This window comes from Zingiber officinale, chromosome 7B (assembly GCF_018446385.1).
Source record: "Zingiber officinale cultivar Zhangliang chromosome 7B, Zo_v1.1, whole genome shotgun sequence".
NCBI classification, from domain to species: Eukaryota; Viridiplantae; Streptophyta; class Magnoliopsida; order Zingiberales; family Zingiberaceae; genus Zingiber; species Zingiber officinale.
This window is the reverse complement of record NC_055999.1, coordinates 14986472-15012953: the sequence shown is the minus strand read 5'-3', so window position 1 is coordinate 15012953 and position 26482 is coordinate 14986472. Positions and strand designations below refer to the sequence as shown.

Below are 26482 nucleotides of genomic sequence, written 5' to 3'. Positions count from 1 at the left end.
TTGGTATCAGATTAACTCGAAAGATCGTAAATCAAAACAAGATCAAAATCCCAAAATACGAAACCCAAAATTTGACTTGAACCATGCTCTGATACCAAAAACTGGTATCAGATTAACTCAAAAATCCACAATACTAAATTGGCATCTCAAACTCGCTCTGAAACCAAAAATTATCATGCCCCAGAGGAGTCCATGCCAGACAAAAATCCGACAGCATCTCCCCTGTACCAGTGACAATATGAAGCAATAAATACATATGCACACAACATATAACATATCCAACAGCCCACACGGCTGGATATAAGCACAACAACGCAGTATAATAAGCCTACACGACTGAAAGTAAACACACAATCACGCAATATAATAACCGCCCACACGGTTGAAAATAAACGCAGCGGAAAATCATAAAATAATATGAATGTAAGACCAACAAAGTCACTAACTAAAATACCTGCAACCACCAGACCAGACTCCAAAATCCACATCAACTTATTGAAAAACAAAATACGCAAAATCAACATACCACCCAAACAATAACAAAACCAAAAAGAAGACTATCCTCGAGTGTGACGTGGGACTAGCAGCCGGGACTCTCCAAGCATCCATGACTCATCTACCTGTTACCTAGCGAAAGAAAAACTAATTTATGGGGTGGTGAATATTGGAACTCAGCGAGTATAGGAAAGATAGTGCATGAACATAACATACAAATAGAGAGTGCCAACAGTATACAGTCTCATAAAAGAAATAGCAGATACTAAAATAAAATCATAATAAATACTCATACCTGAAACCATATCCTAGGCTAGTAATAGAAGGTCGGAAGTAGTACTAATTTGCTACAGCACTGCTCATAGCTACAGAGGTAACATATAAGGTATATACAAACTTCCAATAAGTAAACCAAGGACTAAACACCTACAACGAGGGTATATCTCAACATAAGCAAGCATAGCAGCATAAGTGAGCAATAGCAGTAAGTAAGCAATAACAGCATATGTAAATAGCAACCGCCAAAGCAAGTATAACAACGACGTATGCATGGATGGTTACTCCCGCCTACCTCTCTGCACCATGACCCTTGTATGGTCGAGCGACCGGGTCAGTGACAGACTATACACCACTCCAGCTACCACTCTCTCAAGTGACCGAGGGGACAGTTGCATAGTAGCTAACTAGCTACATCTGCGATGGGGGTCCCCGCTGCTCGCAACTCCAGCTATCACTACCTATGAGTGACCGAGTGGGAGTACGACAGGACAAGCGACATCAACTGCAGCTACCACTCTCTCGAGTGGCTGAGGATGCGGCCCTTGTCAACGACTCTCTTGACCGCAAGGGAGAATTGATCGTTGACATGCATGCCATGATATGATGCGCCAAATGCAACAGTCATCATACCAATATAAACAAAAATTATGTATGCTACATGAAGCCAGCATGCTCAATATAGTACATAAATAAACAACAATCAAAGCATACAACCATGGTATCTAGTATCTGCTACCTATCATGAACAACAATGAGAGACTGTATAGATTTGAAAATGAATAACTCAAAGGTTTGAGTGGAAGTATCAAACACAGGAAAATAAGAGTGGAGTCAAGGTAAAAATAGTTTTTTATCCAAAATAGTTCATGCACCAAGGTCAAAGTACTAAAAGAAACAAAGCAAAAAATATCCGCCTTTATACGTAGACCGTGTTAAGTAATCCCACGTCGAGACGCTCGTCTCGAATCAAAATCCTGCAAATCACATGATGTACAATTTAACTAATCATGTTATACATCAACTAGCTAAACCTAGTTCCCAAAACCGATAAAGTAACTCTCCATTGCCATGATTATTAATCAACACTAATCGTTGATTTACCTCAATTAATCCAATGGTTAAATTAGATTTAACCCAACATTATCAACTCTTAAATTGATTCATTTAGCAATCCATTTACTAAACATCACAAACCCAACACAAGAGGTTGAAAATTAAATCCCTATCAACAATAGATTAACACATCTCTAATCTAATAAAGAAATCCAAATCAATCTCAAACTAGCCTCAAGCACAAATTAATCCACCTAATGATCCAAATCTAATTAGATGATAAGTTATCTCTAATCCACCAATCAATTCCTTAATTCTTACAATCCAAAAAGAATCCTAAACAGGAATCTAGCATTCAAAATCCATAACCTATAGATTGCATTACCTCTACGGCTCATAGCTTGGCTCCTTCTCCAACCATGGTAAATCTATCCATCAACCCTCACCACCTCAAGGATCACCGGTCTACCGTGGTCATCAAAATTCAGATAGCATTGCCGCAACTGTGGATCTTCTTATGGCCGGAAGAGCAATGGCCATCGGCTACGCCTTGGCTGGTGCCCAAAATCAATAGCGTCACGACGTCTCGTGACAAAGAGGAGGAAGGAGACACCTCTCACTGGTGGAAGGGGTGTCGCTTGGATCCGCACATGAGAGGGAAAGCTAACCCTAGCCCCCTTGCGTCGATCTTTTTCCTCGGTGACAGCTGCCTCTGTGGTGATCGATCATGAGGAGCGACAACGCGGCATGGCAAGGAATCAAGATTGAGGGAAAGGCAAAGAAGCTCAGTCGACGACGACTCACAAGGCGCCAACACGAACCACTTGTGGAGTCGGGCGATGGATCAAAACTAGGGCACAGTCGAACGGGGGACTCAAATGCTCGGCCTTCGGCGGGCTCCTGGTGTCCTCGACCAAGAGAGGGGAGGTCGGGTGAAGAGGGCGGCGGTGGGGCGGCCGGAACCGAGAGAGAAGAAGGGAGAGGCGCCGTCGGGCTGTCCGCGCGTGAAGAAGAGGGGAATTGGGTGTCGGCATGGGTTTTAGGGCATGGAGGGAAATAAAAGAAAAGAAAGAGGAATAAAATTTTTAAACATTTTCTCGTTTAAATAGGGTAGGTTAAACAGACTTTTCCGTAGCTCAATAATTGATCCCCTTAACCCACATCATATGAGCTCCGATTAAATCCCAGAAAATTTCTAAAAAAAATCTAATAAGATTATTTGTCAAATAACCCTATTTTTAATTATTATTTTGTTGTCGTATTTTACATCCGGACTAACATTTTCTTGCAGGAAGGAAGCTGTTGGAAAACAGGGTCCGGGCACACTGAAGCAAACTTTATCCATTTCGTGCGTCGACACATGGAGTTTTGTGATTGGCTCGGCTACATCATATTTAGGGCACCCGAAAGGATCCAGACGCCCCGAACCTCCTATATAAGGAGGGTAAAGGCTGGAGTCAAGACACAACAACGAGAAGATCTTCCATTGCTTGCTCTGCCGTGCTACGCTCTTGCGACGCTCCTCCGACAACGCACTTTTCTTTTCATTCCTTAGTTTTTGTCGGTATTATTTTCCTTTAAAAGCAATTATAATTTCATCTATAATATTTCGAATTGCTAGTGTATTGCCAATCGAAAGCACCCTTGCGTGCGGACCTTGGAGTAGGAGTTGACAAAGGCTCTGAACCAAGTAAAAAATGACCTTTGTTAGCGTTGTTCGTTTATTCTTTCTGCTGCATACTTGTTAAAGTTTTTAATCGCTATTCACCCCCCCCCTCTAGCGAAACTCTTCGATCCAACACAATGCATAAAATCTAATCTCGAACAGTTCACCCCTTATCATCGACGAAGTCTGATTTTATCTGATGGAAGGTGCCTTCCATGAACAGTACTCAAGGCACCTTCCATCTCATGGAAGGTACCTCGGGTATTGTTCACCCGAGACCTTTTATGCTTCCTTTGTCCTATAAAATGTGTTAGTCCAATAAAAATATTTAACCTGCAAAATAAAGTTAGCTCAATTTATAATATGATTAATTTATAACTTAGACACTATCCTCCAGACCATGATCTAATTAAGGTGTCAATTTAGGTTTCCGAAATGGATCTAAATTAAACCGACACCTACTGTCCCCTCAATCAGGATGCGTCCTCACTGAGTCACTCTCTTCCAGTGACTTACCTTCACTTACCAACTTACAATCTATCGACTAGCTTTTCGACCTACCAGGTCTTCTTGCCAGTTGTTAGGTCTACAGACCTAACTAGACTTTGACCAGCTGTTAGGCCCTACGGACTTAGTCGGACTGTCCGTCAGATATCAGGTTGGCCCTTTGATCTATCTAAGCTTTGCACCAACTATCAAGTCCTCAGACATAGTTGGGTTTCATTCTGGTGTTAGGTCCTTTAGACTCCGTCAATCCCTACACGCTCAGTAAATACATTATATTAAAAAAATATCTAACTTAACTCACTTATTATTCATCAAAACCTGAATTAGACCGTTAATGTAAATTGCACCAACACTCATAGTCTGTCCTTGGATTATATGAAGGAAGGTAAATCATGAGGTCAATCCCATCATGAGGTCAATCCCATCTCAGCTAATTGTGGCAACAGCGTCACGACGTCTCGAGACAAAGAGGAGGAAGGAGACACCGCTCGCTAGTGGAAGGGGTGTCGCTTGGATCCGCACATGAGAGGGAAAGTTAACCCTAGCCCCCTTGCGTCGATCTTTTTCCCCAGTGGCAGCTGCCTCTGTGGTGATCGATCGTGAGGAGCGACAACGCGGCAAGGAAAGGAATCAAGATTGAGGGAAAGGCAAAGAAGCTCAGTCGACGGCGGCTCACAAGGCGCCAACACGATCCACTTGTGGAGTCGGGCGATGGATCAAAACTAGGGCACGGTCGAACGGGGGACTCAGATGCTCGGCCTCCGGCAGGCTCCTGGTGTCCTCGACCAAGAGAGGGGAGGTCGGGTGAAGAGGGTGGCAGTGGGGCAGCCGGAACCGAGAGAGGAGAAGGGATAGGCGGCGTCGGGCTGTCCCCACATGAAGAAGAGGGGAATCGGGTGTCGGCGTGGGTTTTAGGGCACGAAGGGAAATAAAAGAAAAGGAAAAGAAATAAATTTTTTAAACATTTTCTCGTTTAGATAGGGTAGGTTAAACAAGCTTTTCCGTAGCTCAATAATTGATCCCCTTAACCCACATCATACGAGCTCCGATTAAATCTCAGAAAATTTCTAAAAATTCCTAAAAAAATTCCAATAAGATTATTTATCAAATAACCCTATTTTTAATTATTATTTTGTTACCGTATTTTACATTCTCCTCCACTAATAAAAATTTGGTCCCCAAATTTACTACTAACTCAGGAATCCTCATCTAAGGGTAACAACCAAATAACACACACATATATTAGTCCATCATAGTGTCACGATCAAATCCTTAACCGAAAAGGATGCTTCTGTGGGTTATGAGCTCACCCTACTTCCGCTACTTCACCTTGCTGTCTAGTCAACTATGGATAAAATCTACTAGTCATAAACGATTCTCACAACTATCTCCAAAGTCCATAATACATGCTATCAGCAGATCTAACCAAATAAATTCCCAAACACTGTCCACATATTCACCAATTTACACACTGCTAAAGCCAGGCCCCACGAATTTTCATCAGCCAATGCACTATAACCAGCAATTGAAAATCCAGAATCACTACCACTTAACATGGCTTTCAGCTAATTCAACATGACAAAACACAGTTTGTGCTAGAAAATCCGATATAGTACTAGAGACTTATCATATCAGCACAAAAATGCAATCTACTTGGCAAAACCATCTCATTTCTGAAGAACTTAAACTTTTCTGTATAAACATACTTGATAATAGAGTTAAAACTTGTGGAGCATACGAAAACTAACCCAAAACTATCTAGAAATCCAAATAAAACTTAAACCTTGCTTTCTTCGACTGTGCCCGAAACTCTAAATCAGCATTGAATCTAGACAACCAGCAGCATACCAATCTTTGCCTACCATTCCAGGTGCTATTTAAGAAATGAAAATTTGTCTCACTTTCAAAAAGACATGCCCGCAGGTTCAGCTCTATGTACAATAGACTTCTACTAAAAATAAGTCATGTACTTCAATATGCCCTCCATGTTATCTACCCCAGTACAACTAACCCAACAATCAAAATTTCCATGGAATAGAGTGAATCGGTCCCCTACTGGCCGAAGCAACGAGGGTAAAATGATACTCTATGGACTGAAGTCGTTAAAGGTCAATTGGTTCTCTACTAACCGAAACCACACGGTATGTAGCAGATACCATCTACTACCCAACTAGTAATAGGAGAACCTAGTAATACTGGTGGTATAGTAGGAGAAACCCTATGAAACTGTAATCCATGATCTCTACTAAGGTTTGATGGACCTAATTCCAACATGTCATATATAGTATAAACACCTAAACAAGTACAGATGGTGTAACCAACTAGCCAAGTCCAAATAACGATGTATGACAATAGTATACTAACATACCTTCTATTGCTTGGAGATATCCTGCCGCTGCCTGATCCCAAAACTCGAAAGTCACATCGAGAAATCAAATTATAAAAAGGAAAACCGAAACACCAAAATAGGCATCGTAAAACTACGCTCTGATACCACTAAATTTGTATCAGATTAACTCAACAAAATCATAAATCGAAACAAGATCGAACTCCCAACATTTGACATGAACCACTCTCTGATACCACTAAATTGGTATCAGATTAACTCGAAAGATCGTAAATCAAAACAAGATCAAAATCCCAAAATACGAAACCCAAAATTTGACTTGAACCATGCTCTGATACCAAAAACTGGTATCAGATTAACTCAAAAATCCACAATACTAAATTGGCATCTCAAACTCGCTCTGAAACCAAAAATTATCATGCCCCAGAGGAGTCCATGCCAGACAAAAATCCGACAGCATCTCCCCTGTACCAGTGACAATATGAAGCAATAAATACATATGCACACAACATATAACATATCCAACAGCCCACACGGCTGGATATAAGCACAACAACGCAGTATAATAAGCCTACACGACTGAAAGTAAACACACAATCACGCAATATAATAACCGCCCACACGGTTGAAAATAAACGCAGCGGAAAATCATAAAATAATATGAATGTAAGACCAACAAAGTCACTAACTAAAATACCTGCAACCACCAGACCAGACTCCAAAATCCACATCAACTTATTGAAAAACAAAATACGCAAAATCAACATACCACCCAAACAATAACAAAACCAAAAAGAAGACTATCCTCGAGTGTGACGTGGGACTAGCAGCCGGGACTCTCCAAGCATCCATGACTCATCTACCTGTTACCTAGCGAAAGAAAAACTAATTTATGGGGTGGTGAATATTGGAACTCAGCGAGTATAGGAAAGATAGTGCATGAACATAACATACAAATAGAGAGTGCCAACAGTATACAGTCTCATAAAAGAAATAGCAGATACTAAAATAAAATCATAATAAATACTCATACCTGAAACCATATCCTAGGCTAGTAATAGAAGGTCGGAAGTAGTACTAATTTGCTACAGCACTGCTCATAGCTACAGAGGTAACATATAAGGTATATACAAACTTCCAATAAGTAAACCAAGGACTAAACACCTACAACGAGGGTATATCTCAACATAAGCAAGCATAGCAGCATAAGTGAGCAATAGCAGTAAGTAAGCAATAACAGCATATGTAAATAGCAACCGCCAAAGCAAGTATAACAACGACGTATGCATGGATGGTTACTCCCGCCTACCTCTCTGCACCATGACCCTTGTATGGTCGAGCGACCGGGTCAGTGACAGACTATACACCACTCCAGCTACCACTCTCTCAAGTGACCGAGGGGACAGTTGCATAGTAGCTAACTAGCTACATCTGCGATGGGGGTCCCCGCTGCTCGCAACTCCAGCTATCACTACCTATGAGTGACCGAGTGGGAGTACGACAGGACAAGCGACATCAACTGCAGCTACCACTCTCTCGAGTGGCTGAGGATGCGGCCCTTGTCAACGACTCTCTTGACCGCAAGGGAGAATTGATCGTTGACATGCATGCCATGATATGATGCGCCAAATGCAACAGTCATCATACCAATATAAACAAAAATTATGTATGCTACATGAAGCCAGCATGCTCAATATAGTACATAAATAAACAACAATCAAAGCATACAACCATGGTATCTAGTATCTGCTACCTATCATGAACAACAATGAGAGACTGTATAGATTTGAAAATGAATAACTCAAAGGTTTGAGTGGAAGTATCAAACACAGGAAAATAAGAGTGGAGTCAAGGTAAAAATAGTTTTTTATCCAAAATAGTTCATGCACCAAGGTCAAAGTACTAAAAGAAACAAAGCAAAAAATATCCGCCTTTATACGTAGACCGTGTTAAGTAATCCCACGTCGAGACGCTCGTCTCGAATCAAAATCCTGCAAATCACATGATGTACAATTTAACTAATCATGTTATACATCAACTAGCTAAACCTAGTTCCCAAAACCGATAAAGTAACTCTCCATTGCCATGATTATTAATCAACACTAATCGTTGATTTACCTCAATTAATCCAATGGTTAAATTAGATTTAACCCAACATTATCAACTCTTAAATTGATTCATTTAGCAATCCATTTACTAAACATCACAAACCCAACACAAGAGGTTGAAAATTAAATCCCTATCAACAATAGATTAACACATCTCTAATCTAATAAAGAAATCCAAATCAATCTCAAACTAGCCTCAAGCACAAATTAATCCACCTAATGATCCAAATCTAATTAGATGATAAGTTATCTCTAATCCACCAATCAATTCCTTAATTCTTACAATCCAAAAAGAATCCTAAACAGGAATCTAGCATTCAAAATCCATAACCTATAGATTGCATTACCTCTACGGCTCATAGCTTGGCTCCTTCTCCAACCATGGTAAATCTATCCATCAACCCTCACCACCTCAAGGATCACCGGTCTACCGTGGTCATCAAAATTCAGATAGCATTGCCGCAACTGTGGATCTTCTTATGGCCGGAAGAGCAATGGCCATCGGCTACGCCTTGGCTGGTGCCCAAAATCAATAGCGTCACGACGTCTCGTGACAAAGAGGAGGAAGGAGACACCTCTCACTGGTGGAAGGGGTGTCGCTTGGATCCGCACATGAGAGGGAAAGCTAACCCTAGCCCCCTTGCGTCGATCTTTTTCCTCGGTGACAGCTGCCTCTGTGGTGATCGATCATGAGGAGCGACAACGCGGCATGGCAAGGAATCAAGATTGAGGGAAAGGCAAAGAAGCTCAGTCGACGACGACTCACAAGGCGCCAACACGAACCACTTGTGGAGTCGGGCGATGGATCAAAACTAGGGCACAGTCGAACGGGGGACTCAAATGCTCGGCCTTCGGCGGGCTCCTGGTGTCCTCGACCAAGAGAGGGGAGGTCGGGTGAAGAGGGCGGCGGTGGGGCGGCCGGAACCGAGAGAGAAGAAGGGAGAGGCGCCGTCGGGCTGTCCGCGCGTGAAGAAGAGGGGAATTGGGTGTCGGCATGGGTTTTAGGGCATGGAGGGAAATAAAAGAAAAGAAAGAGGAATAAAATTTTTAAACATTTTCTCGTTTAAATAGGGTAGGTTAAACAGACTTTTCCGTAGCTCAATAATTGATCCCCTTAACCCACATCATATGAGCTCCGATTAAATCCCAGAAAATTTCTAAAAAAAATCTAATAAGATTATTTGTCAAATAACCCTATTTTTAATTATTATTTTGTTGTCGTATTTTACATCCGGACTAACATTTTCTTGCAGGAAGGAAGCTGTTGGAAAACAGGGTCCGGGCACACTGAAGCAAACTTTATCCATTTCGTGCGTCGACACATGGAGTTTTGTGATTGGCTCGGCTACATCATATTTAGGGCACCCGAAAGGATCCAGACGCCCCGAACCTCCTATATAAGGAGGGTAAAGGCTGGAGTCAAGACACAACAACGAGAAGATCTTCCATTGCTTGCTCTGCCGTGCTACGCTCTTGCGACGCTCCTCCGACAACGCACTTTTCTTTTCATTCCTTAGTTTTTGTCGGTATTATTTTCCTTTAAAAGCAATTATAATTTCATCTATAATATTTCGAATTGCTAGTGTATTGCCAATCGAAAGCACCCTTGCGTGCGGACCTTGGAGTAGGAGTTGACAAAGGCTCTGAACCAAGTAAAAAATGACCTTTGTTAGCGTTGTTCGTTTATTCTTTCTGCTGCATACTTGTTAAAGTTTTTAATCGCTATTCACCCCCCCCCCCCTCTAGCGAAACTCTTCGATCCAACACAATGCATAAAATCTAATCTCGAACAGTTCACCCCTTATCATCGACGAAGTCTGATTTTATCTGATGGAAGGTGCCTTCCATGAACAGTACTCAAGGCACCTTCCATCTCATGGAAGGTACCTCGGGTATTGTTCACCCGAGACCTTTTATGCTTCCTTTGTCCTATAAAATGTGTTAGTCCAATAAAAATATTTAACCTGCAAAATAAAGTTAGCTCAATTTATAATATGATTAATTTATAACTTAGACACTATCCTCCAGACCATGATCTAATTAAGGTGTCAATTTAGGTTTCCGAAATGGATCTAAATTAAACCGACACCTACTGTCCCCTCAATCAGGATGCGTCCTCACTGAGTCACTCTCTTCCAGTGACTTACCTTCACTTACCAACTTACAATCTATCGACTAGCTTTTCGACCTACCAGGTCTTCTTGCCAGTTGTTAGGTCTACAGACCTAACTAGACTTTGACCAGCTGTTAGGCCCTACGGACTTAGTCGGACTGTCCGTCAGATATCAGGTTGGCCCTTTGATCTATCTAAGCTTTGCACCAACTATCAAGTCCTCAGACATAGTTGGGTTTCATTCTGGTGTTAGGTCCTTTAGACTCCGTCAATCCCTACACGCTCAGTAAATACATTATATTAAAAAAATATCTAACTTAACTCACTTATTATTCATCAAAACCTGAATTAGACCGTTAATGTAAATTGCACCAACACTCATAGTCTGTCCTTGGATTATATGAAGGAAGGTAAATCATGAGGTCAATCCCATCATGAGGTCAATCCCATCTCAGCTAATTGTGGCAAAAGGTGAAACGCTCACCCTCAACACCCCAGCTAACCTGTCCCGGGATCAATATTGAGGAGATAAATTATGATGACTAAGAAGTCAAATGGATGAGAGGTGAGTTTTATGGGGTAAAGAGATTTATACCTCACCAACCTTAAGAATCAACGTAGAGCCGACTTAAGGCATATGCCACTGTGGCTATACTTAGGGCCCTATTACATTGGGTCCACTAAATTTTATATAGATATAGATTTTAAAAAGATATGAGTTTAGATGATAAATATTTAAAATTATATTTTTATAACTTTATTTTTTTTACAAGCTCAATTAGATTTGTCAATAATTTTTATTTTTTTTAGATTTGATCAAATTAAAGTTAAATTTGATTGTTTTTAACTTTTTACCCATCAATTTTAATTTTACGCTCTTAAAAATATATTTGATTGATAATTTTTTAATTTGATTTTTATTTTTTTATTATTTATTGATAAATATTTAATTTATTGACCAAAATTAAGTTTGGTTAGTAATTTAAAAATATTTATTGGTTATATTTATTAATAATTAATATTTTTATAAAAATAATTAAGATTTTATATTACATTATTATTTCTCTCTATTTTTTTCTCTATCTTTCTTCTCCTTGTTTTATCAGTTTTTAACTTTCCAAAAGTTATTACACACTATGTTTTTCTGTTATAATTTACCCTCAATATTTACTAGTTAAATATTTTTAATAAAATAAATTTAATTAATAATTTATCAAAATTAAAATTGATAAAAAGATATTTTGGATAAAACTTCTGCCAATGTGAAATTTCAGAGTAGGGTCTAATGTATACCATGACTATATCTGTTACTTGATCCTGTTACCTTTAGATCATATAGTAATTATTTTACTATTATATCTAGATTTTCTTTCATCGAAGTTAAACATGACTGATAATATTTTTTTAGAAAATTAGCAATTAAAATATATATATATATATATTAATATTATTACAATATTTTATTATTAATTATCAAATTAGTTAGTATTTTTAAAAAATTATTGGCAAATTTTAAATTTATTTATTTAATTAAAAATATTCAATAGATAAATATATTATTTTTTTAATAATTATGTTTGAAAGTTTGACATAAATATTTATTTTCTAAATTTTACTAATAAATAAATGAGTTTTGACAAATATAAAGTTATTACTACTTGACCTAATTAGTCACTACATCTAATTATGAAAATAATCTTTATGAAATTATTCTTTTAAATTTTACTTATAAAATTAAATATTTTTAATAATATTTTATTTACAAATTTATATTTTAAAATATTAATATTTATTTCAAAAGTATATTAAGTTCTTAAATTTTTTTCCGTACACTTAAAAATGGTTGAGATGGCTTTGAATCGACCTTTTAAACTCAAGTGATAAATCTCCGTCCAATTACTGGTTGGATGTAGAGAGAAGAGAACAGACCTTGACCGTTAGATGTGGTGGGACCCTGGGATTCCTGGCGGCTGAGGGGGCTGTAGGAAAGGTGCGGTGCAAAATGGGTGTTGCCATCTCTTCTCTTATATTCTCTTGAAGACCAGCTTGGTAAGCACGCAGTGAAGAGTTTTATCTTTAAATTTGCATACAAAGTATCCTCCGAGAAGTGCTCGAAGACCGTTCTTGTCCAACGCCGACGAGCGAGCTGCGTCTGTCGGTGGTTGTATCTGTGGCGGGTGGCGGTGGCCGGTGGGCACATGGTCGACGGCGGCCGAGGTGGAACCAGAGGCTGCAACGATGATTACGTACGTGGCAGTCTTCCAATTAATGGGCACAAATATATTTACGTACGTAGTAGTCTTCCAATTTATTTAATGTTTTTATTTTATAAAATATACATCGATTGATATTTATTGGTCACATTGATTATGGTCATCTGGTGGGCCACGTGGTCCAGCACGACAGCCGACCTGGCAACTTTAATGCTACACCCAACCGCATACCAAATCAATCCCATAACAACATTTACAATTAACATTTATTAATTATCCCAAGTAAAATTCCTTCAAATTCTTCTCTTTAATTTGTAATTTTCTCTTAAGACATTTTATAAATTTGACATTCGAAATTTACCGACGTGGTACTCCACATGCCTAGCCATTTGCCACCTCACGCTGGCCCCACTCGGTTCCAATTCTGGGCCCCATGCCTTCTAAATTTCTATAGTGAAATGTTGACGTAATTTAACTTGAAGATTGGAATGACGTGGCAATCAATATCTTGTTCTAGTACCCCGAATCCGACGGTAACGAGCCTAACACCTCGAACCCTATGAATTTGGACCGCCCGATCTCTCCGGCTATGTTCACCCGTACGATCTCTTCTCCAACCACGATCGGACCGTTCAATTTTAGAATTTGATTTCAAAAGTAGAGAGGGAGAGAGAAAGAGAAAGCTATTAGCTTCTTCATCTCTCTCTCTCTCGTTCTAAAGATTTCCAGAATCCGAACAATAAAAATTCCCAATCTTTATCTCTCTGCGATTTAGCCTCTGCCTGCCGCCGCTCCTCGCTCCGGATCTCGGCTTATCGATTTGCTCTCCGACGGTGGAGGACCACGGCGCCCTCGTCACCCTCTTTGACCCCTTTCCGGCGCTGGCCTCTGGGTCTAGCTAGATGGGTCCAGTCATCCGGACTTGGTGAGGGTTTGGATTCTTCGATAAGGAGTACAATTGGGAGGGAAATATTTGGAGGGCTTGACGAATTGATCCTCGGATCGGCGTTACCAGCGCCGATGGAACAAATTGCTCAACCTACTCCGTCAGCTTCGTCTGATGTCCCTCCTAGAAAACTCGTTCGCCAGCTGGATTTCACGGCCGCGTTCTATGGTGGAGGTCCGCCTTCGCCTATGGCAACCGTGGCCCTTGATCCGTCGCTGCAACAGCAGCTACCTCTCCTCGCGCCGGCTTCTTTGCCCATGTCGCTATCGTCAATTTCTTCGATTTCTGTACCCGCGTGAGTTTATTTTTTTATTGTATTTAATATTTGAATTATTTTCTGGATTTGACGGCTTGCTCAAATTTAGGTTTTTTCCCCAGTGCATCGACTTTCCGAGCGTTTCGTAGTTTCTAGGTTTTCCTAGCTTCATACTTCACAATAGGGATACTTTTGCCTTTTGCTTCTAAATGGAAATATAATCCCACAGGTTCCTTTTGTTTATAAAAAAAAAAATTGAATTTGGAGAAAACACTTTTTGTTAATAGGTGTTTAAAATGAATAGTTGTTTTATTTTACTTGGAAGTAAAGGAATTCGTGAAATACCATCTCAAGAGGATGGTTTTTTTACTCTGAGAATCTTTCATAAAAAATTCTTCCTATAGTTAACGATTGAGTTACCTATAATGGACTATTTTTCTACAGGTGATCGTTTAATGGAGGGAAGTCCTACTTTAGGACTTTATTTCTGAGTAAAAGTTGAATAGGTTAATTTTTGTATGACAACTAAGTTGGTTAAATCCTTAAGCATACTCTTGCATTGACCTTTGAAAATTCAATACTAGGGTTCTAAACTCTAAAGTGCTTGATTAAAATCGAGTTTATCTTTTCCTTTCAATCTTCTTATTTTTGGGAGATCTCTTCAGTCTTGACCTATTTCTTCCCAGTTCTGAGAAATTCTGTGTTGATTTACATGGATATTTGTTATACTGGGGTTTGGATTGATACCAAGATTGAGTCCTAGGTAAGCATATCTAATTTTAACAGCAAGACAGTGACAATGAAAATAGCTCCTTCTTTAGTAAGATTATTTGAGCAAAAATGGCTTATCCCCTGCATGCGCTACTTTTGCTTGGCGAAGCCCCCTGATTTACCTGCCTATATGAGCAAATGGCTCAACCAAAATATGTCAATTAAACATGCCGATGGTCTATCTTTTGCAGGATTTACATTTACATTAACTCTTGGTATTTACTTATCACAGTTCTCATAAGGATTATGAGCGTTGAAGCTTTATTGTTATGTGATGTCTGCCTTTTTTATAAATTTAAATTTCTAAGGGCCTTCTTACCATCTTACCATGAATCTCTGCAGCAAGCCACAATCACCCAAGCCACGGTCACGAGAATCACAACAACTCTGCAATGCAAAGGATGGTACACCAACAAGAAAGAGGAATTGCAACTGCAAACACTCAAAATGCTTGAAGCTGTAAGTGGGATTTTTTTTTTATACACAAGTTCCATCAATTAATTTCTTAGTCATGTTTGGGGTCCATACAACAAGAATGCATCACATCTATTTATGGTCAGTCACTTGGATCTGATCTGCCATTCATCTATATGGAAGGCTACACCACTTGGTACTACCAAGGTTGCATGTAAGACCTATGCTGTTAATATTACATGATTGCTTCTCATTGAAGATGCTGCTATTTGTTGGATGCTAATTACCTGTTAGCATAACTGCATAATTATTTCTTTTTGGTAGTCCATAGTACTAAGCGCATGTAGACTACAAATGTCAAATGCCGTAAGACTGTGTTTCAAAGGATAACATAGGGCTTTGAATTTTTTGAATCAGTTATAAGCATTAACAGGAGCCAGCTTTTTACCTCTTGCCACTGTCCTTAAGAGGACTAGCTATAGTAGTTAAATCATCGTCTTGACTGGAGCTACATAATACACCAGTTATCATTGCTAACAGAAAGATACAGACTTGCAGCTGATTCCTTCACAATATGCAATTTTATGTCAGCTTTAATTTGACTAGTCAGATGAGTGTGAAGATATTACCGATAATATATAATCTATCTTGGCTTTGTTTTTTTTTTTTTTCACTTGTTTCAACTTGTCTTCTGTGTGTTGAGAAGTCTTATGGAACTTTATGGGTCACTTAAATAGTTGAAAGTTTCAGTTGCTGGAATATGAAAAATTAGTAATTAGTTAGATGGATCCAGATTGTCTTTCTTAGAATTTAGCTTAATTTTGCAATTAATTGCTTGATCATATAATTATGATCTAATATCTTGTTTCCAGATTTGCCATTGTTTATATTGTTAACTATTTCATATAGGTACTGTGAGTGTTTTGCATCTGGGGTTTATTGTGATGGCTGCAACTGTACAAACTGTTGTAACAATGTTGAGAATGAAACTGTTAGGCATGAGGCTGTTGAAGCTATTCTAGAGCGCAATCCTAATGCCTTTAGGCCTAAGATTGGTAGTCGCCCATATGCACTTCGAGAAAATAAGGTAAGTACTTCATTTGTCAATTATTTCAATTTTGCTACTTCATATATGATGCTCCTTCTAGAGCTTTTTTAGTTAGTACAATTATAAATTATGTAACACTAAAGGCTTGCATGTAAAACAAGCATAGTTACTCAGTGTAAAAGCTATATTCTGCATCTGATACAAAGAAAAATAAAAGATTATGACCGTGGAAGTCTTTCTAGATCCATTGCTACAATGTTAGCAGTTGCTTTGTGATTCAATTTTCAATGCTTTAACATGATGAAATGGTATGTCGGAGACCCATCCATGAATTTTGCAATTCTAAATTAATCACGGGATCTGATGGAAATTAAAAACAAGAAGAGGGGTTAAAGAAGTGAGAATAAGATGCAAACAAAGAAAAAAGAGAAAAATAAAGTGACAAAAGGCAGGTTGGTATATGTTCTGCCTTCACTTTCTCGGCCCCAGCTTGGACTCTCATGCTTCACTTCATTAGAGTAGAGAAGGATATAATGGTCTATGTTTGTGTTGGATACTAAACTTCAATCAAGCTACACCAACATTTCTTATAGCCATCTCTTCCAATTGTTTGTTAAGTGAGGACTCCCTACATAGCGGAGTAGAAATATGTACTAGTTTGCTGATGCACAGCTGTACTGGTGAAAGTTAAATCCATTCAATACTGAGCTTAATTGAGAGGGAGGATTGGAAGTAATGTTTACCCAATCATCATTCAGTTTCAGTTTTAGAATACAGCTCCTATGATCTTATCTCCATGGTACTTCGCATACTTCATTGGACAAATAAATGAATTCTCTCATTTAGGTTTTCCACCAAGATTTGTTATAGTTTGTGTGTTTTTCATATTCATGAGAGAGCTTCTTCCCAAATTCAATGGCAAAAGGAGAACATTTTTGTACTATTGTTCTTCAATACTGCTTTTGAAGCTAATAAATTAGAGTTGAATGGTGTAAGGGATTAGAATGACTAAAGACAACTCTAGTTAATATAGTAAAATGCAATTTAATGGATCTAAATATTGCTAGTGATGTAGCCATAAAGTTCAATGGAGGGATAAGATCCATGTAATCGGCCCTAAATAGCTGGGACTAACATCATGCTTGATAATGGTAGCATGCACATAATCATTATGTTTTGGACTTTTACATGGTCAACAATTGATGCAAATTAGAGGAATCCAATACTTGACATGCTTTTTTTTTCAAGAGCAAGAGACTTGAGCAATTGAATAAAGTCATTAGTGTTTGGCTATTCTGTGTAAAGATCATATTATATTATAAGATCCATATTAACTACACTTGGAATGAGAAACTAAAATTTTCATTCTGAGTAGAGTTTCTTTATCACTTGTTTGCCAAATGCTAACATCAATATTCTTATTTATGATAGGATGAAACAGTAGAACCTCCTCCTTTGGTAGGACGGCACAATAAAGGATGCCACTGTAAGAAGTCTGGGTGCCTCAAGAGGTATTGTGAGTGTTTTCAAGCCAATATTCTCTGCTCTGAGAATTGCAAATGCATGGACTGTAAGAACTTTGAGGGAAGTGGAGAGAGGAATGCTCTCTTTCGTGGTGATCATGGAAGTACTCTTTGCATGCAATACACAACCAATGATAGTTCAAATGGGGCTATTGGTGCTCCTGTACTCCTGTCTTCTTCAGCATCTAAGAAAAGGAAACACCAGGATACATTCTTTTGTACATCATCAAAGGATCAACCCGCTAAAAGTCTTGCACCAATTCTGCAGGTAATTTTCTTCCTTTGTAGATAAACCATTTTGTTCTTTTGTCTGGGTTAAAATGAAATCTGGATTAATTAGTTGGACACATTTTTAATATTTTCATTTTGCATGTATCCATATATGGTTGGTTGTGCAAGGGCTCATTTCATTTTCTTTATTGCAAGGGATCTGTGAACTTTGAATTTTTTTATGACGAAAAAGAAACGAGATCATTATGATCACACCTATATTTGCCTATAGCACACTTGATAAATGAATGCTGGATAAGAGAATTTGTATGATTGATGTTAATGTTACTGAGTCTATCCTCTACTTATCAGGTTAAGAATTCTGTACAAGTGTGTTCTACTTCCATTCCTGTAGCTAGTTCTACTACTGCTGCTCCAGTGGCATCTAATAAGGTCACTTATAGGTATAACTTTATCTTCAAATATTATAATTTTTTTTTCAAGTTGTCAATATGAATATTTAATTATTGTTTCATAACTTTTAACTTCTAACATCTACTCATTTCCCATCTGCAGGTCTCTTCTAGCCGATGCAGTCCAAACAGAGCATGTTAGGGACCTGTGTAAGGTTTTGGTGGTGGTGTCTGGAGAGGTTGCCAAAAAGATTGCTGGTATGACTGATGCTATACAGATAGAATCTGAAATAAGTAATGTTGTAATATTTCCTGGTAATTTTAGGAATTGCCTAGGGCATAGATCTGGTCATCCATATTTTCGTAATGCTTCTATATACAAGGGCATAGATCAGCATAGTTTCTCATTACATCTCAACTTGTAACTTACTTTTTCGTAATGCTTCTATATATAGGGGCATAACATCAGCATAGTTTCTCTTTTAATCTCAACTTGTGACTTGTCTTTGTTTCTTTTATAGATTTATGATGAGCAAAGTCATTATGTTTCATTACATGTGTTTTCTAAATGTTTCTCTTCTATCATACATTGGGCTATGAAAGTCATAACATAATGCTAAGAAAAACAGATCAGTTAGAAATAAACTGGTGGAATAAAATAATCCAGTTCAGATCTAAATTACAATTGTATCTTGTTTCTACTCAATCTGGATTACAATCTTATTTGTTCTTATTTTTACTATGTTCAATGCACCTTGTTTACTTTGCTCGAGCTATGAGGCAAGGTTGCTGTGGTTCTATTCATTAAATCCTATGACTGCAGCTCACAACTTGATTAGGTTGCAATTGAGACACATGAATCTATTCTGTGGCATGTAAAATGGTACTAGAGCCCACCCTCAATCTTGATATCAGATCTGCCTTGCATTTGTTGTCTTCCTACATCTCTTTGTAGATAACCGCTCTCTAGTAGGCCATTCCTCTCCCCTGTCATCCTCTTCCCACCCCACACCAACCTCTTCAACTAGTCTCATCCTTCATAATTCCCTCCCCATTACAATTCAAGAGAAAACCTGTCTCAAATCCACTACCACAGAAAATTTCGAGGGCATAATTTTTGTCATCTTCCTCTCACCTTCATGTTGCAGTAGATCTACTACTGCACAACAAAAATTCCCCTAATCCTTGTCACAAATATTGTAAGAGAGAATGTATGTGATTAAATTGAGGCCTAGATTGGGAAACCGAAAAATTGTTAAAAAGGATATGTTGATGACCTATTTGGTGAATTGGATAAAGGAAAGAGTTCTATGCAAATAAATCACTCAATTAATATCAACTCAATCATAATTACACCAATTCATAAAAAAAAATTTCCATTTCCTAGTTTTGAGTTTGGTATCATCCCATAGCATGTTATAAAACATTTCTTGATTTGTTAGCTGTATGGAAGATTATTTTGACAGGATCATATGTTAAATGCCACCATTATTATGCCTGATTTTGCCGAACTGAAACATGTTGGAAATACTAATACATTGTTCCATTTAATATGGTCAATAGGTTAACCTACTGTTTGGGTTGAAGGAGAGAAGTAACAATGGCAAAAAAAAAGAAACTTGTCCTTCTCTTTGGAAGAAGTACCTTACCTTAGAAAGCCACATTGAGATAAAGGATGTTGTCCTTCACCATAGAAATAGTTCTTTGGTGGTATTTTAGGCAATTTTAGTGAAGAATTAGCTAGATCAGGTATCACTGAAAGTGAATAGCAAGAAAATTCAGAGCAAGGGGTGGGGAGAGTAGAAAGAAGAAAGCTAATATTGATAGTAACAGGGTGAAGAGGTTATCAGTAATTATGGAAATTGAACAATTTACTGCAAGGGATAGGGGGGTTTAATTTGCAACATAAAATGCATTGGTTATTTTTACAAGAATGAGTTCAATAGAAACATACATGATGCTCTAAAAAGCTAGTTGGAATATAGAGTGTTGCACTTAAGGTTTGTGCTGTTTCAAATCTTAGGGGCTGTGTAGGTGCTTTGTAGAAATTGAAAATAAACACTAACGTGTTGGGGCTATAAAGTGTCAATAAAGGAAGACTTCTAATCTACCTGTTACATGTCTCAATTTATGTTTGCCTTTCTGTATCACATTTATATAGATGGTTTTCCAGGTTAGTGATGGCATGAAGAAATCTTACGCATACAGCAATTAGTTTTGGAGTTTGTTTGAGTATTGGATTTGAGGGGTTATAAATTGGAGGTCACTTTGGTATTGAGCTTATAAAGAATCTTGTACATCCATTTATTTGCTGATGATTTCTCTTGCTAGTTGCAAAAGGCATGACATATAAATTTAAATTATCTTGTAAAAAACATTGAACTCTATCAGTAATAAGAATTTTTCATTATCTTGAAAGTTATTTATTGGTTAATTATTTGGAATTCCATGAATATTAGCATTGACTATTTTGGTACCTGACTAAGTTCTCGGTGAGAAATTTCTTTTGCTAACTATTGATGATGACTCTGTTCTGTGAATGCTTGCATTTAATGTGATGAGGTCTGTGTAAATCAGTAGCCTCGGGGTTGATTTATATATCCACTCTTCAAAAACCTTTTCAGATAGACAAGTTCAAGAGTTGGCAGAGCAAGAAGGTCATGCTGAAAGTTCCCAACACTCAGATCATGACAGAGATTCAAGACAGAAAGATTCAGCTACGCAGAGCACTTCAGCAGAAGTGTGTTCAAATGAGATTCCTATTAACAAACCTATCACAGAAGAAACTGTATCTGAATGTGGGGAAGCGGAAGAGAGAGGAAGGGCTATGTCTCCTGGAACATTAGCACTGATGTGTGATGAACAAGACATGATTTTCGTGGCATCTCAGACTACTGCTACGGATCCAAGACTCTCCAGCAACCAGAGTACATCAGAGGCCTATGCAGAGCAAGAGAGGGTTATACTGATTGAGTTCAGAGAATATCTCCATAAGCTAGTCAACCATGGACGAAGGAAAGGTAAACTGTAAACATTTAGAGAAAAAAAAGATTTATTATCACCAGCAAATGTGAACTGATTGTTGGATATTTTTCTTTAAGAAAAATATGAGTATATTGATCTTCGGTATTGAGATCCAACAGTTGGGCCCGATTAGTCATCTCGACAATGAGTCGATGACTCTAACCGGTGGAGCTCGGTATGACGATGTGGACCTTGTCCCATTTATACTCGACATCCCCATTCGGTTATCGAAGTACCGTTGCTACCGACTTAATCTCGTCGGTCGTCGAGTTATCCCTTTGGATATCGATGCAACTCCTTTGGGTAAACTTATCCCTAAGGATAAGAGTATTAAGGTCGAGGTGAAGGTTAGGCCTTCTTTCCTTAAGATGATATTGCCCTGTCCAGGTGTTTATTGACAATCGTCTTCCAAGATACAACGAGTACTCCAAATTTCCAGCCCTGTCGAACTTTTGAACCTTGAAACTCTTAAGAGAGGAGAGAAAGAAGCGAACTCAAGAGAAGAATTCACAACTTGAGAATTGAGTGTATTGAGTGGAAGGAACAAGATTTGCTTTACAGGGATGAAGGGTTACTCCCACGAGGTGAAAGGTTTCTTCCAAGATGTGAAAGGATATGGGATGTGTCTTTTCCCTTAAACCTTTTCACTTAAACTTTTTTATTATGATTAATTAATTAAATTGATTAATATGATTAATTATTTACTTAATGTATTGTAAATATTAATTAATCAATTAATTAATATCACAATGATTAATCTTTTAATCAATCAATTAATTATGATTTCATACCCCTCAATGGTTCCACATATTGGAGTTAGCGTTCATTTATGAATCCAACTCGTATGCGGATCAAATTTTCGTTCGATCATATCGGACCAACCCTTAATTAGACATTAATTTCTCATTCACTTGAGAAATTTGCTTACGACAGTCTACTTGTGAAATAGCCGTCTCATCCCTATTGGTCACCAAATTAATTTTCCAACAATTCCCCACATGAATGAAAATTATGGATAAGTTTCAAGTTTAAAACAAGAGTTTCATCGGAAGACTATTGCATTAGGAAAGGTAGTTTGTGGCTTTAAATCTTCTATAGTGGAATATAATCGGATTTACTTGGTTGCTCAATGAACTATGTCTTAAATTGTTCAGTCGTTGGTGTAAACCAAGACAATCATATCCACACAATAACCCCTAGGCTTTTACCAATTCTCTATCGTGTCCGTTTTGGCCATAGACAAAGCTTGGGATTCATAAGTGTTTCGTTGAAACGATCCGTCTTCACACTTATATAGGTGTTCTCCTATTAAGAATATCCTGCAATACCTTATTATACTCTTTACGGTATAATATATGAATCATTAAAAACTTTTGTTCATCCTTTATTCATTTCATAAGTTGCACCTTTTGTCTCCCAGAATGAGTTGGAGTAATTACTCCTACGTGCTTCGAATCTTATAACTTAGTTGCCCCTTTTGAACCATGATTTTGGGATCTCCAGTCAACATGGTTGGGTTACCACTACTCAATTTAAATGTTGAGTTTTAGATTCATTCCTCTAGACATGCAGTATAGTTGATCTCTTTGTAGGCCTAGTGGATCTGCACAATTCTCCATATTCAATAGAGATTTTACCATTAGAGATCTACTGCTTTAATGGTATTAAGTCATTTCAAAACTTACCATTTTACACTAGTGTCCTTCTCATAATTTCTTAGATACCATAATGTATCATATATATTGACACAATGGTTAACCCCCATATTAGAAGGTTCGTGACCTTTCAATGCCTTATAGAGATTTTTCATTTATTTCTCACCGGGGCTTGTGGTTTACCGAGAGGATAATTTCCTCCATAATTTTCAAGATAAACCCAAAACTTATCAACATAGCTTTTATCATCTCCTCAATGTTTAAGCCTCCATTGTTGAATTGAGGTGAATGTGATATAGTCAATTATTGGAATGTTGCTCTTCCTTGAGAAACATTCCTTGAGCAATATCCTGCATTCTCTCCCTCAATCACCATGAATGTTCTTGCTTAGTTGATTTTTCCAACCACATTACTAGTGTTTTATAAAACACTTCAAGGGCCTCAATCTTGCTTAAAAGCAAGTCTCCATAACTCTAATCTTCTGATTTCACCGAGTTAAAACTGCGGTTGTCTAACCAGGATGATGATCATGATTACACTTGTTGTTAAAAAAAAAATGCTCAATCTAGAAAGTATGTATCACTTGGTCTTCCAATTTCACTCGGTTAGAGTTATGATCGTCTAATTAGAGTGTTGACCAGGATTGTATTACTCTTAGAGAGATACTCGACTCAAGAAGCATACATCCCTTGGTTTTCTAATCTCATTGAGCCAAAGCTGCAGTCGTTTGATTGGAGTGCTGACCAGGATTGTATTACTCTTCGAGAGATACTCGACTCAAGAAGCATACATCCCTTGGTTTTCTAATCTCATCGAGCCAAACTGTGGTCGTGTACTACTCTTCGTGAGATATTCGGCTCAAGAAGTATACATCCCTTGGTCTTCTAATCTCATTAAGCCAAGGCTGCGGTCGTTTGATTGGAGTGTTGACCAAGATTGTATTACTCTTCGAGAGATACTCGACTCAAGAAGTATACATCCTCTGACCTTCCAATTTTATCAAGTCATAGCTGTGATTGTCTGATTTGAGTGCTGACCAAGATTGTATTACTCTTCGAGAGATACTCGACTCAAGAAGTATACATCCATTGATCTTTCAATCTTATCAAGCTATAGCTGTAGTCGTTTGATTGGAGTGCTGACCATGATTGCATTTATTCTTCGTGAGACACTTAACTTAATTCTTAGTCACTTACAACACATGTAATGCAATCCTTCTAACTCATCTATTTTGACCTCCACTTAGGTTTTATTGAGTTAGACTCAAGTCTAGCTTTTTACTAAGTGGGCTTGATCTTTTATCTGAAGACCTTCATTAGTCTTCTTTTTGGATAGTTTAAACTCACTATCCTCAACTTTATGACTTTAGTCAAATGACCCCCACAAAGCCTTGACCATCATTATACCCTTGGTATAATTTTGTTGTCCATCCTTTTAAGGCATGGTTCTCACATAGGAAAGTTTTATTATTCCTTGCGAGTAACTCTCACATTACTTGAGGTTCATCTTTAGATGCGCTAGGACATCTTTTGATAGTAACCTTAAAAGATACATTTTCTTTAAGTAATACAGTGTCTTTTACTGTCATCACTTGAAAATGATTACGAAGAATTTCTCCAATTTCTCTCTAGTAAGAGTCGGACCCATGATCGTCATAATCACCAATATCATCTTAAGATTGTTGGATATTTTTCTTTAAGAAAAATATGGATATATTGATCTTTGGTGTTGAGATCCAATAGTTGAGCCCGATTAGTCATCTCGACGATGAGTCGATGACTCTAATCGGTGGAGCTCAGTATGATGATGTGGATCTTGTTCCATTTATACTCTCAACATCCCCATTCGATAAACCCCTTCGGGTAAGAAGTACCCCTTCGGGTAAGAGACATACCCTTCTTGGTATCGTCGCTACCGACCTAATCTCGTCGGTTGTCGAGTTATCCCTTCGGATATCGACAAGACCCCTTTGGGTAGACTTATCCCTAAGGATAAGAGTATTAAGATCGAGGTGAAGACTAGACCTTCTTTCCTTAAGACGATATTGTCCCACTAAGGTGCTTAGGGTTTATTGGCAATCGTCTCCCAAGATGCAGCAACTTGCATCTTGAAATAGGAGCATTCCAAATTTCGAGTTCTGCCGAACTTTCAAAGCCTTGAAACTCTTGAGAGGAGAGAAAGAAGAGAACCCAAAAGGAGAATTCACAACTTGAGAATTGAGTGTATTGAGTGGAAGGAATGAGGTTTGTTTAATAAGGATGAAGGGTTTCTCCGAAAAGGTGAAAGGTTTCTTCCAAGAGATGAAAAGATATGGGATATGTCTTTTCCCTTGAACCTTTTCATTTAAACTTTTTTATTATAATTAATTAATTAAATTGATTAATATGATTAACTATTTACTTAATCTATTATAAATATTAATTAATCAATTAATTAATATCATAATGATTAATTTTTTTATCAATCAATAAATTAATCAATGAAATTAATTATAATTTCATACCCTTCAATGGTTCCATATACTTGACTTAACGTTCATCCATGAATCCAACTCCTATGCGAATCAAATTTTCGTTCGATCGTATCGGACCAACCATTATTAGACATTAATTTTTCATTCACTCGAAAAATTGACTTACGACGGTCTACTCGCAAAATACCCGTCTTATCCTGTTTGTCACCAAACCACTTTTCCAACACTGATAAGTACTCCCAATTGACCAATTGGATTGCTTACTAATTCTGATTTGGAAGGTTTTCATGTCTAATGAATGGTAAGCATATTTTCTCTTTGCAATACCAACTTTTTAACAAATACTTCCGTCTGATTATTTGCAGAAGAGAAATACACATCCATGTCCTCTCAGTATCAAAAGCCTATCCAAAATATGGAATTGGCTTGCAATGGCGTAGCTACAGCTTCAGTTCCAGTTTCTGTGGAGATAGCTCAGACAAGAAAAGTAGGCCTTCCTTATTCTAATAACATTCTCCAGTTGGATTGCAAACCATAGGAAATGGAGACATAAAAGCCGAGATGTAAACAACCAAGCGGAACAAAACAATGCAGTTCTCAGAGGTCATAGATGAATCCTGTAATTTTGTTGTAACATATATGAGCGAAAATTTGGCTCATTAGTTGATTATGTAGATTTTAATTTACATTCTAAATAGCATATTTATCCTTTTATTGAGCATCGAAGTGACATACCCACTGTATTGTTTGTAGTTTAGCGATCATTGGCTTTTTCTTAATCGCAACAGGTTGCTGAGTTGCTCTTATTTATTCATCTTGCCATTTCTTATCTATCAGTGTTTCTCAAATCGGTAATTGAACCATGAAAAGGCATATTTTGATTGTGGGAATGTACCAAATACATTATTTTGATTGATATAAAATTTTAGGAAGAGATATTTTATTATTAGTATATATTAATATGTGAT

At 37.8% G+C, this 26482-nt stretch overlaps 1 protein-coding gene across 1 annotated transcript; it reads left to right on the top strand.

Moving 5' to 3' along the window:
* The first annotated feature begins 13478 nt into the window (after window positions 1-13478).
* On the top strand, window positions 13479-26240 carry LOC122005384 (protein tesmin/TSO1-like CXC 5). Its single transcript, XM_042560409.1, has 8 exons — window positions 13479-14022; window positions 15097-15213; window positions 16078-16255; window positions 17648-18007; window positions 18322-18413; window positions 18526-18620; window positions 20987-21382; window positions 25880-26240. The coding sequence occupies exons 1-8, from the start codon at window positions 13802-13804 to the stop codon at window positions 26050-26052; spliced, it is 1632 nt and encodes a 543-aa protein (XP_042416343.1). The 5' UTR covers window positions 13479-13801; the 3' UTR covers window positions 26053-26240.
* Window positions 26241-26482: the final 242 nt, after the last annotated feature.

Excerpts from the sequence above, each read along its gene's own strand:
- LOC122005384 (XM_042560409.1), top strand. The coding sequence starts at position 13,802 with ATGGAACAAATTGCTCAACCTACTCCGTCAGCTTCGTCTGATGTCCCT. Across the intron at positions 18,008-18,321 it reads GTCTTGCACCAATTCTGCAG|GTTAAGAATTCTGTACAAGT; the intron begins GTAATTTTCTTC and ends TCTACTTATCAG. Across the intron at positions 18,621-20,986 it reads GGTTGCCAAAAAGATTGCTG|ATAGACAAGTTCAAGAGTTG; the intron begins GTATGACTGATG and ends AAACCTTTTCAG.